The 13,528-nt window shown below is 37.0% G+C and overlaps 1 protein-coding gene across 4 annotated transcripts in view; it reads right to left on the bottom strand.

Annotated features, from left to right (window-relative positions):
• Positions 1 to 13,528, bottom strand: part of CDKAL1 (CDKAL1 threonylcarbamoyladenosine tRNA methylthiotransferase) — a 421,071-nt gene that overhangs the window by 290,210 nt on the left and 117,333 nt on the right. For all 4 annotated transcript variants that reach the window (XM_074829387.1, XM_074829378.1, XM_074829370.1 and 1 more), the window contains one exon: positions 3,856 to 3,952. In XM_074829387.1, the coding sequence (XP_074685488.1) occupies positions 3,856 to 3,952 (97 nt within the window). The remainder of the gene's footprint in view (positions 1 to 3,855; positions 3,953 to 13,528) is intronic.

Here is a 13,528-nt window from a genome sequence, read left to right as displayed (position 1 = left end):
GCTGCTACTGGGAGTGTTCAGCACCTCCACTGCTCACACTCCAGAGTTTCAAACTGGGTATTAAAAAAAATTACCTAAAGCTTGCCTAATGGAGTAGAACAGCCACAGAAAAGGGTTATTTGGATGTCAGGGGAATGCAGGGAGCCCCTACAGAGAAGTTTTCATGGCTATATGTTTCTCCTGGAAGCAGTGGCTTCAGGCTTAACTTGGCCAAAGAGCCCGCAGTAACTCTACCACACACAGGACCTGCACCTTCCGACTCGGAGCGTAGCAGCAGAGGGGGGATTACACCCTTGGCAACACTTAATATATTTTGTGCAGATGAAAGAATGGGCTGAAATTCTTCCCTTGGGAAATGGGTGTATGGCAGAAAACAACAGGTCTTCGATGCTAGATGTTACTTTGCAAAAGATGGGGAAGGACGAAGAACAGGGGTTGATATTCTCATTCAGGAAGAGAAAGAGATTCACTCATCTGCAGAGATATTGTATGCTTTTAACAGGATACACATGTGCATTAGGCCTCATGCTTTCATCCAGTAAGTCTGATGATTTCAAATTACAGATAAACAGGGATTGTGAAGCATCTGAAGAGCTATGAACCCTCAGCAAACTGGTCAGGGTTCCAAAACATAGCATCATTTAGACATCAAATACCTTAAAACTCCAGACAAGAAACAAAACTTCTCATCCCATTCCAATGGTTCAACCTCATCACTGGGAACAAGGGTTTTGCATGCCCTTGTATGCAACTCACAAAGTAAGGAAACACTACATCCAATCATGAGTCCCAAAACACAACCTGTCTGCTAAACCTTTCCTTACCCTTTGTCCCTCCCTTCCCTTCCCCTATAATTCCCTCAAAACAATCAGCATAGACAAAGTCACTTTTTAGCAATTTACAATGAAAAGTGAGGGACAAGTCTAACTACAAGAGTTGATTTCTCCTTGCAATACCATATGTGCACTTCAGTTTGAAGTAGGTACTCCAAACAAAGGAGTAAGCTTTAGAAATCACCTGAGTGTAAATGGCTGTGAACCTGTGTAATGCATCATTATCTGTTTTGTGTACTTTTCACACTCGGCAAGTTTACTACTACCTAGAGCTTCCCCCTTCCAAAAAACACCTCTTGTATCTTGCCATGTTATGTTATGGTTTGCCTTACATACAGCCTATGGCAACACCCCAACCCACATTATTTTTAAAAAGTGGCTATCACTTTAAAGAAACACAAAAGCACAGTAGCATCACAGATTATAACAGGGATATGAAGTTGCTCTTCCTTCCCCTCTACCCAAATCAAGTTGCAAACAACAAACAGTGGAAGTTCAGTCCTGTATTTCTCAAATGCAGATCAAAATAAGCCCTGAGTTATAAGAATTTCTCTGCTAGTTACATCGCAACTTCCTCCTCCATCATAACAAGATGAGCAGAAGAGCCCTCTGACACACTCTGCCTTCAGAAAGCTGCCCCAAGGGAGTTACAATTGCTGGTAAATAACCACATTCTCAGACAACACTGTTCTTAAAAAAAAAAAAAAGTAAATAGCAGAGCTTACATAAGCAACAATAAATCAGCTCTATCTCTCAAACAAGCTGAAGATGAGACCAGCCTGGTGGTAAAGCAAGATTTCCAAAAGTGTATTCTTAATGCTTAAAATTGAAAGCAGAATCAATATCCTACTGCCAACAGAACATTTTCTATTTCTCAATTCTGTCAAAACTGCTTTTCAAAAATATTTTGCAATAGCAAGATAACAACTCTTATCCTTTAGTCACCCCCTCACACACACTCTTTGTAAGATGAGAAGAAAATCTTAATTACAAAGTGAAAACATGGTCAATATCTGCTCTTAGCTTTGCTTCTGTTATTAGCTATGCCTAAAGTTTAAAGCTTTTCTGAGCTGATGCATCTATTACTTAAAGCACAGTAAATTCTACCACAGCAATGACAGACAGAAGACGGTGTCCCTACTGCAAAGATCGCATTTCAGTATTTTCAGGTCCAATTCAGAAGTACTTGGGAACACTGCATTAAGAGCCTAATCAACTCCTAACAGAAATGTTTCTGTAGTAAATACAAAACTACAAATATTTTTCACTAAATACTGATTTCTAGGTGCCAAAATAAAGATGAAGGTAATTTTCAGAAATTACATGTTACCTAAAAAGGAAAGTTTAACAAAAAGGGAAACAGAAAAATTATGATTAAAAAAAAAAAGGAAAAAAAAAAAAATCACACTTCAGATCCCCCAAGTTTCCTAAGTTAAATTCACCAAAACTGAAACATCAAATTACAGTCTTGGTCAAAGGATAGTGACTCACTTTTTTTTCCCCCCTCTGTCTTCATATGCATAGATATCATTATATTCACTATAACAACCAATTACAGATCACATAACCCAAGTTGCCTCCGAGCCAAGAGGAAATCCATTCAACATTTATTTTTTGTTTTTCCTATCCTGCTGCACAGAGTAAGTTGCACTTAATTAGTTGGAGTCTTAGAGATGACAGAGCACCACAGTTCTCTTGCATATATTTGTGTAAAGTAAGACTGCAGAGTGGAATGGAAAGTTTGTTTCTTACTTTCAACTGTAACTATTAATGCAATATCATCTATACAGAATAGTGTGGCATTTTACAGCCCCTGAATATAATTTCTGGGCACTAAGTTAATTTATAGGCATTAACAAAGCTGAGAATGGCAGCTGTAAAAAAAAAAATCAGAAGAGAAAACATTTTGAGTGACAGCAGTAATTAACTAAAAATTCAAATAGCACAAAGTCCATCTTTATAAAGAATTCCAATAAATCAGTTAATGAAATCATCTTCTCCCTAATTCCAAATAAACTATTATTTTACTTGTAAATTACTTTGAAAACTGCATCCTGCATGATCTAATGAAAGTGAAAGCTTGGGAACATTTTTGTTGTTGTTCCTATAAAATCTTAATTTCAACCTGAATTCATGACACTGAAGTGGAAACATGTTGACCTCCTTACATTTTTAACACAGAAACGATGCCACACAGTCATCTGCTCTGGCTTAACAATTCAGGACAACTCCATTGTAATTCTCACACACTGAATCCAACGACAGTGCTTCAACTCAAACACACCTTTTACAATTTCATCCAGTTTTAATCTAAAGGTTTGAACAATGAAGAATCTTTGTTAGCTTGTGCTTCGACTCCTGGATTATCATGAGTGTTTTACAAAAGTGATTCAATTACACAGTAGGACTTCCCAAAGGATACTAAAGGCACTTTATTAACCGAAGTCAAATACTTTGTTTACTTTTTCAAGGTAAAGTTTGGTAACTGATTAACAACTGTCACTGGTGGATTTAACTCTTCAGACTGCCTCAAATTTAAATAAAATATTCATCTCTATTTGCCATTCTGCTTCATAGTGTGAAATAAATACCAACCACCAAACCCTCAGCTCTGTCCATGTAATTTATATTCTCTAGCCTTTTACACTTCTTCCACTGATTTTAAGAAAGGGTGTATTTTTTTTTTTTGTCTTAAAGCAAATAAACTATGATATTTTAAAGAATATGGTAATGGATATCTTCAGCACTCTGGATGAAGTCTGGATATTTTCAGGCTACAAAGGGCACTGGAACTCATTTCCACCAACAGTGTCCCTTTCCTTCTCCCCTCATGCCACAACCAAACCAAATCACCCTGGATGAAAGAAGGTTTAAGTACTGTATAATGCACAAAGACTAATGGAGGCGGGTACCGAGCTTCTCTGACGCTTTTTCCACGAGAAAGGCAACAAAGCCTTTATATTGACATTGACCTACTGAAAACATTTATGAAAACCTTTGGTTCTAATTGAAAGATACATACCCCTATAATACTCAAGCCTTTCAGGTAGTCCTGTCGAGGTTGGGCTTGTGGCACACAGCCTGCTAGAACCACTTTCTTCTTCCCTTCTTGGGCTTTCCTAAAGAAGGACAGAGTGTTAATATTTCCAAAATTGATCATTTTCAACTTCAAAGTTTTCTGTGCATGTGACACAGAAAAGCAATCACAACGAAAACATTCCCAAATCAGAAGCAACTTACACAGGTTTGAACCTCAGAAAGCAAACAAACCAACACACCAAAAGAACCCTACACGAAGCTATCGGGCTACAGCAAACATGGCTCAGTTTGGGAAGTATCTACAGAGACCATTATCACTGTGTATCCTGGACAAAAATACAACCTGAAAGCACTATTCAAGTTCAGTTAACCTTCATTTGTGACAATGATAGCAGAGAATCTGGTCAAGAAAGATGGGACAGAGATATTAAAGCACAATTCAAGAAAAGCGACACAGAATACAAGGGACAGCCTATGCAGATAGGAACCACTAGCTCAGAGCATAAGCATTTATGTAGTACCAGTCAGAAAAGACCAGTTACATCAGTCTTCTGATGTTTACTTAAAAATGTTTAAGTAAATGTTTACTTTAAATCATATTGAGCATTTTCAAGCTTTAACTTCTTGCCTTTGGCAGAGAAACATTTGTCTGGATATTAACTTACATAATTCTTTAGCTTTGATGCTACCTTAGCATCAAGTAGGAAACCAAAACACTAAGATTAAATGGTTAACACTGTTCATTTTGTTAGTAATATTTTGACTTACTTTGAATTCAACACTGAATATCAAGCCATCACTGAATCTGGAAACTACAGGAAGCCCTGAACAGAACTATTGGCTGCATACAAAACAGTGAGATGCAAAACCTGCTTAAGTTCATTAAAATTTGAAGATCATCCATTAACACATTAACCCAACGCGACTACTGCATTATAATGTGCAAAACAGCAAAGAAGAGAGGCACTGAATAATTTTAGCAGATTTGCTAGGTCTGACATATTATGTATTGCTCTAAGAACTATCTTTCACAGTTGCATGCTGTATCACAACCTCCTGGCAGACTTCTGTCAAACTGGAACCTTGTAAATCCACATTTTCTCCAGTAATATATGGATTCATAAAGTGTTTACTGTTATGTGGGAACAGGCTAAGACATGTCATAACAATTTTCAGAAAAATTATACTATCCAAAACCCACAATTGCTTAGACAATTTTATAATCTTCAGCTTGCTTGAGCTGTCTCCAAGCTGAATGCATTAGAGAAAGTAATGTTCAACAAGCACAAGGATGCTACACTGAGTATCTGGAGATCTCCAGCAAATGCAAATTTAATGGAGGAAAAAAAACCCAGACCGGTACCACACACAGTTCCTCTACTCACAATTTTCACTTCATACATATAATATGGACAAATTTATTTACAAATTATAGTTCAAATGAAATCGCACAAGAACACACAAACTGTAATATTAAAGGAGATGACAGGCCACATTGCCAAAAACCATGTGTTGGCTGCTGCACTAAAATGAGGTATTTTGAAGGAAAAAATTAAATATCCTATACACAGACAAGTGTGAGATAACTGGAAAATGTATTACACCTGTTACCTTGTATGTAATATAAATGCAGCAAGTCTATATAAAATATTCATTTTTCTTCTAGTGGGACTTTCAGGAAATCTTCAGACATTCATCACACTGAGCCTCATTGGCCCTCTACCTGCACGCTAACATGTATTATATAAATGCGAATCCTTTCATCTCTTCCTTGATAATATTTCTGTGGCTAAAGAACTATGATGAAATGCTAATTTAGTATATTTCTTAAGCAGGGAACTTAGCAACTTGTCTCTGAATTCTGCAATCCTTCTTTTCTTTCAGTGGTAAATATTTAAGGGTTTTGCAAAACTTCAGTAGAGGTCAGCTACTTCTACATACCCAAATAAAACAAATAAACAAAAAAAAAAAAATCCTACTTCATGCATTACCTAAAAAAGTCACATAGCACCATGTGAAACTCCACTCACTCAAAGGTTAAAAAACCAAAATCACTGCTTATATAGTCTAACAGACTCAACCTAATGCCTCAAGGCAAGACAATAAGACCGTCTGCAGCAAACAAAGCACACATCCCTAGGCAACTCTGCATCTGGTATAATCTGCTGCTAGCAACAGCTGTCTCCATCTACTTGAAAACCTGTGAGTGCTACAGAAGAAAAAGCTTTTATTCAAGTCTTTTTATCTGAGGAAAAAAAATAAACAAAGTGTCCCTTGACACATTAAATGGCATTTTAATGTTATTTCACAGCTTTAACATTTTGCCATATCTTCTGGGACTATAACTGTGGCTAGGGGGAAAAAAGTTAAACTGAGTATTCTTCATAATAAGCATTGCCTTCATTTAACTCTTTTGAAGTTGTACAGGTCTCTACAGAATAAAGAATTTTGTACACTGAGATTTTTTTTGCTTTAAAATGCAATTAAGTGGAAATGTCAGAACTAAATTTTCAATCATAGTCAATATTCATTACATCCATAATACACTGTACAGTCCATGAAACTCACCATAAATGAAAAAAGACTGTAAGAAAATTACAAAAATTTTTGCTTCATTTTCAAGAAACCACTTCTCAAAATATGAATTCCAGTACTACATTGTCACCTCCTTTTAATATTGTTTAATGAACCCTCCTCATATTAACAAAAGCATACAAGAATTATTCTTCAGAATTCTAGTTAACACAGCAACTGTATTTAGAAAAGCCTTTATCCTTCAAAAACATGAATAGTAATGAGAATAATACCTCATGGAATCTAGTAGGTGGCATGAATAAATACATCTTCCCTTTTAGACACCCTTTATATTTTTCAATTACATGAACCTTACCTTGAACTTTCCATTTAATTGACTCAGGAAACATTTTCTACACTCTTTTCTAAAATACACTCTTTTCTAAAAACTACTTGCAAGATATACATTTGAATAGAAATTTAATTAGAGCAATTCTTTTTTAAAAAAAGGAATTATTCAAGCTATTTCCTAAGTAATGGTGGTGGTGGCAGAGGCGGGGAACAAAAAACAAGTGAGAAACAACAGGGGCATGAAAAAAAGTACTGCATACAGTAGAAGACTCATGCAAGATCTGTAGTGAAATCATAGATTATACTCCATTCCAACTCCATTGCATAGATAGAGCCACTGCAACTATATCATGGAGAGTGGTTTGACAACTACATCAGCCAATTCCCTCAGGACTCTTGGATGCATCTCATCAGGTCCCATACTTATGTATGTTCAGGTTCCTCAGATGGTCTCGAACCTGATCGTCTCTTACAGTGGGAGGGACTTTGCTCTCCCAGTCCCTGTCTCGCAGTCCATCCACTCAAGAGGTGTGGGAAGAGAGGCCGCCAGTGAAGACTGAGGCAAAAAGTTATTGAGTACCTCAGCCTTCTCCATCCATTGTTACCAGTTTGCCAGTCATGTTCATCAGGGGGAGTATGCCTTCTTCAACCCTCCTTTTCTCGCTGACATACCTGTAGAAGTCCTTATTATTATTCTTTGCATTCCGTGCCAAGTTCAGCTCCAGCTGTGCCTTGGCCTTCCTGACCCTATCCGTACACAACCAGGCAGCATCCCTATACTCTTCTCAGGAAACAGTGAAACAACATGTATCATCACTGACAACTGATTTTTTTTTTTCTAGGCTATCTTGATCAATGCATGTAGACAACTACAAAAGGTAAACATACTCTAGTCTTCAAATATTCACAACTCCTTAGATTCTTACCTACTGACTTAAGTTAAATTACTTAAGACCACAATTAGGCAAATGCTTAATTACTGTCTTAGATAAGGTTGTCTTCCTGTTGTAGGCCCCTTATTAGTGATTCTCCATTCAAAACCTTTGACATACTTCAGTAAAATCTGAAAACAAACCCCATCTTATTCCTTGAACTCTCAACCCTAAACAGACTAAACTAGGATATGTCTCCATTTGTGGCCAATGCAGATTTACAATTTTCGGCATGTTGATTGATCTTCTGATAATACCTGCAACTTTAAGTGTATCACAAAAATAATATCAAAGACAACAATGTTTTCCATAATTAATATTTTGTTTGTTTTATCTATTTGTGGGATTGAAGAAAGGAGAAATGATTAATTCTTCTATTACTAGTACATTAAACTACATACATGAAGCTGAAAGTACCAGCAAACCTCACAGAACTTCGGCCATCCCCATCACTGGCTGCCTTTTTTTCCCCCCTCCTTTTACGTCTGATCTTCAGCTCTCTGTTGACAGCATGAGTAACTAACTCTGAACTTCTTCAAGGCACAGAGTACCAGATATACTGAAGTTCTGCCAACCCAGCCTTGAAAAAGCAGAGGCTGCTCATAGCCACACTGCCAGGAATGTGCTGCAGGTGGCAAAAGCTGGAATTACCTTTTAAAAACTATTACCAGTTTCTGCATATCCTTGAACCTTTATATCCTTTAGTATGTACATGACAGGTTGTAGTAAGGTTCTAAAATATTTCACTGTCTTTCTACACCTCCAGTTTCATGCTAGCCTTTCTTCAGCCAGGATCTAAGGAAATCGCAGTGGTGAGTTTTCAAGAGGCAGAAATAGCTCCAAACCTACAGCAGCAATTTTGTACTTTCTCTGTACCTTCTACCACTACCTTCCTCCTTTAAGTGCAAGCATTTTTGCATTCTTTCTACTAGAAGTCTACAAAACAGACTTCTAGTTCATACTAGTACTTTCTACTACTTAGACTTCATTCTCCCCCTTCAAACTTGAAAATTCAATCCTATTGTGAATTTATTTTTGCATATATAGATGGACTGTTTTATCAGATAAACCTGTCTCTGAACCAGTGAAAGGAAATCTCCGGTAAATTCACGTGGAAAGGGAGATTAAACTTCTGAGAGATTAAAAAAATGGAAATCCAACTCATTACAGTGAACTTTTATATAATCCACTTGACTCTTACTCTATTGCTCTGTTGTTTCTACATATATTCCTGTAGAAACTGTAATAGTCTATTGTAATTTTTGTGTCATATCCCTCTTTTATGTTTTGTTAACTGACCATTTATTCTACTTCACCTTCCCAATCTTCCCACTCTTAGTTCTATTGATCTCTTTAAACATAAAAGAAGTGCAGTTTAAGGCATACTATTATTCTAATTAATTTCTGAAATACTACACTTCCTCTCAGGTTCAAAGTCCCAGCAGGCTTCAAGTTATATGCATGCATGGCCAATGGTGGTAATATAAAACCTTGTTGATACAGTGGCTAAAAAATGAAATTAACGTTGGATGAGAATTAAATAATCCAATTTTCCCCAGAGGTGTAGTATGCTTCTCGGTAACAGACTACCTATAAAATTAAAAAAGGATCAAGAGAGGTTGCTGTTCCAGAAGGTATTATAAGTACTTTTCTTCTTTCCCCCCCCCCCTTTTTTTTTCTTTGGTAAATATAACACACCAGGAAATTTTTTCCATCGGGTAAGGAAAATGAAGATCCAAAAACAGGGTGTAGAATTTACATGGACTAAACACACAAAGGAATATGTGGTACCAACAGTATTGTTCTACTGAGTCATCAGAACAAAACCCCTGAAGGTTTCTGTGCCGTGTCTGACATGGTATATTCTGATAAGAAGTCAAGGATAACAAAGGAGCTAAGAACCAACTCATTTTCTCTTGGACACTGTCAGGGCAGCTGAGGAAGAAAAGCCACAGATCTGAAAGGCAGCCAAAATTCTGACCATTAAGGTTGGTTGTTACTCAAAATCAGGTAGCTACAACTAGTACATGAAAGAAAAAAACAAAAGTCTTTGAGAGCCACTAAATATAGTTTTCATCATATGTGCACAGAAGACTGTCAGAAGCTATCCAACAAAGAAGGGGGAACAAAATTCAGTGAAGTAGTTTTTCAAAACAATAAGCTGCATGTACTTCTTCCCTTATGGAAACACTATATGAGCAGTCACACTGTGCCTAGTTTTCGTCAGGAAATCTACAATAGATAAGGACTATAGCATGGCATGATGAAACAGAAACAAGCAACAAAGAACAGAGCAGAAATAAAAAAGGAGGTTTAGCTACTACATACTAGAACATTCATTCTGTCCAAATTGCACTGTATCGCATTTTTATTAACCTTTTACTCTTTTTTGTTTGCTTATTTTGATTCATTAAACTCTTCCAGAAAAGCCCAGTAAACTCTCATAATCTAAAGAGATGAGAACTGTTTTATTTCATTCCAATTCATGATCATAGTATCTGAATAGCAATAGAAGCGAACTGTACAGTATGCCATCTCTTACGCTCTCTGTTTAACCTCGTTTTTATAGAATCAGGGAAACGTAGGTTGGAAAGGATTTCTAGAGGTCATCTAGCCTAACCTCCTGTTCACAAGTGGACTACTGACATTGTTACACAGCCAAGGCCGGAAAACTTGCCATCACTTGTTATGTGTTCTAGTCCAAGCAAGAAAAGCTTGGTTCCATAATTTTTACAGTTGCCTTTCAAGTAATTACAGACTACTATCAGATTATCCACTATCCTCTGACGTGCTGGACGCATGACAGCCTGACCATTTTAGTAGTTCTCCAACAGACCTGCTCCAGCCTCCTTGCATCTCTCAGCTGCCTGCACTACACCCAAAACCCAGTCATCCAGGTGAAGTCCCACCAAGTAAAGAGGTATAAATGCCTTCCCTCAATCTCCTGGTCACATTTGTCTTATTCACAACCAAGAGCAACTCATGAGACTTGTTTCATGTTTCTTGAGTCCTCACCATACAGCCCACATTTGAGTCTGTGGTTACATGTATAGATTCAAAAGTGTATGATGATTATTTAAGAAACTAATCCTACTTCTGAAGAGAAGAAATATGATTTTGTCTTTGCCTGTCTACTCACGCATTTTAATCGCATTATCAAAAACAAAACAAAACTGAAATTCCCAGGTCACTTGAACAACAACTGCACTTTGCTTTTGCCTGTACACTGCTGGAAAAATTCTCCACTCAGTTGTTGCCACCGATGCTTAAGCATGGGAAGGGAGAAGATGCTATTAGAAAGCAGGAAGCTCCAAAGTGCATCAAGCAGTGTAAGATGGCTTTAGTGCACTCCCACTGTGAAGTGGGACTGATCAGAACAGCTACATCTGCTTGTCACTAACAATTTATGCAGCACACTTGCTTCCATTCTGGTTTATGCTTTTTGATGTGTATGGTTGGGAAACATTTGCAGGGAGGGTGCTGAGAGAAGGAAGAGAAAGAGACAAGCCCTAGAAGTAGCTCTGAGGAATTAATAGCAGTTTAGTCATCTAAATCCAGTTCAAAATGTATTATTTAAAGAACTAAAAATTGTAACTTCTATCAGAGCTGAAAGAGTAATCTCTCTAAGCATATTAGCTTGCCTAAGAATGTTTCCTAAAACAACCAAGATATTATTCTACTAGTTTTCACAATAGATAATATTCTATAAGTTTAATACAGCACCAGGCATTTCGTAGGGATAACAACAAATGCATGGGCTCATGAAAGTTTTAGGTCACATGCATATCTGAAAGGTCAGAACAATTTAAAGGATTCAAGCAACAAACATTAGCTCCTATGTCTTAATTATAAACATTTCTAACAAATACAGTCCAATGTGGCTTGAATATGCACATGACAACTACTTTAGTCCCAAAGCTTTATTTCCTTTTTTTTCATCCAAATTTCCCATAAACTTTAATTCTCACAGACCAATACCACCATCTTTATAGCACCTCTTTACCTGTACATACACATAGAAGGAATATTCTATTTTTGAAGAATAAGCAGGCTCTAATACTACACAGTACTAAGTTTGCAGCATATAATCATCAGCAGGAACTATCTGAGCATAGTAAACCACATACAACATTTCACCACAATTTCACAGTTTTACCTCCCACCCCAGTTATCAGGAATGTCAGGAGAAAGACCTCACTGCAGTATGCTACTGACCAGTGGCTTTAAGATAATGATCTATCATGAGAGTAATGAAAAGTTTTTAAAGGTTATTTTGCATGTCCTACGCAAAGTGAGCTAGGTGCTTACCGATAAAGGTTCTGTAATGATCTCTAACCTTTTTCTCAGTCCTGTTTCTGATGAGTGATCACCCACAGGTCTGTACAGGAAATGGAGGCAGATTCCTGCTCTATGTTCCTGGGGCTCCCAAACTTTCTTTGTAGAACAGATTAATGAAAAAGGCCCTCAGTGTTAAAACTCTCTCCCTGGACTTCAGCCACATGTTAAATGCAGAAGTTTTAACTTTCAGGTTTCTCTACAACATATAAGGAGTTAGTAATAATATCACCAATCTGTAAATACCTCTAAGCAATATTAATTGCTTAAACAGCATTTCCTATGCAACCACTTCCTATTTTTAATTAGTTTCTATTTTTAATACAATATACATCTCTGCAGACCTCAAGATACCTGACACCAGGAAACAATACTAGATAATGCAATGCTCTGCATTTAGCCCACTTACTGCAGCTCAGAATTCTACTGAATCTCACTGGAAATTATCATCCTGTTATGAAACTCTGCAAGATAAATCCATCTGCTCCTACAAGGAATTTCAAAGAAATTCTCTTCTACACTTCTCAAACACTGCAGAATTTAAGAGGATGGGAGAAGTGCTAACTGCACAACTTACGCCTCTGAAATTTGCTCTAAAAGATTTCCCATCTTTTTCTTCCAAATTTCCATAGTTACTCAAGTACATTTTTCAGACTTTGATTGCACTAGGTGTATCATATGTTTTCTTTGAAATTCTACTTCACTAATAAACATTGTTATTTTTTCCTACAATAGCCTATATACAAATATTCAAAGTGTTAAATAGGTAATTCTCACAGTGATTGAGGCTTTATACTGAACAGTCTACACACAAGATCTTCCCCTGTCACCAAGTAGAAGTTTGTTTTTAAACAGCTGCTATAACGAGTTAGAACTTTTCTTTTAAATAAAGCTCAAATGGGGAAATTAAGCACCGCATTCCCTGAAGCTCCTTCCAACATCTGAGCCCCATTCATCAACTTTTCACGTCTCTTGCTATCAGACAACACACTCCAGGTTTCTCTAGCTCTCAGAGGAGCAAAGTGTGTGTTAACCTTATTTAAGATGATACAAAACTCTGTATGTGTAGGATACAGGCCTACCTATATCAGCAGAAGGCATTTGAATTGAATTCTTCAATAAGGGACAGTACTTAAATATGTTACATGCATACTTATTTCAAGATACACTACAGAATTACAGAAGAAAAAAAGGGAAGTTCTGCATTGCTATTACCAGCAGTTCAACCTGATGAAATTTTTTTAAGGCATCTTAGATTTAACAGTATAAGACACTACAGAGCAAACATCTTGGGTTGCTTACCTGGTTTTAATAATCTCCTTTCCATAGAGCTAGACAGTGCTGCACTGCTCACTTGCCCATTTTTTGGGAGGCTTTTTGTGATTTTTTGGTTTTTGGTTTTGTTTCTGTTTTTTAAATTAAAGCTCTTACCCTGTTGTGTGCCCTAATCATGGGTCAACTGAAGGCCAGATCTACTCTGATGCCCTTCAGAAGACTTGAGAGCCTTCACTCCTGATGCACTCT

Source organism: Strix aluco, chromosome 1 (assembly GCF_031877795.1).
Source record: "Strix aluco isolate bStrAlu1 chromosome 1, bStrAlu1.hap1, whole genome shotgun sequence".
In the NCBI taxonomy this organism is placed as follows: domain Eukaryota; kingdom Metazoa; phylum Chordata; class Aves; order Strigiformes; family Strigidae; genus Strix; species Strix aluco.
This window is presented reverse-complemented; position numbering and strand designations above follow the sequence as displayed.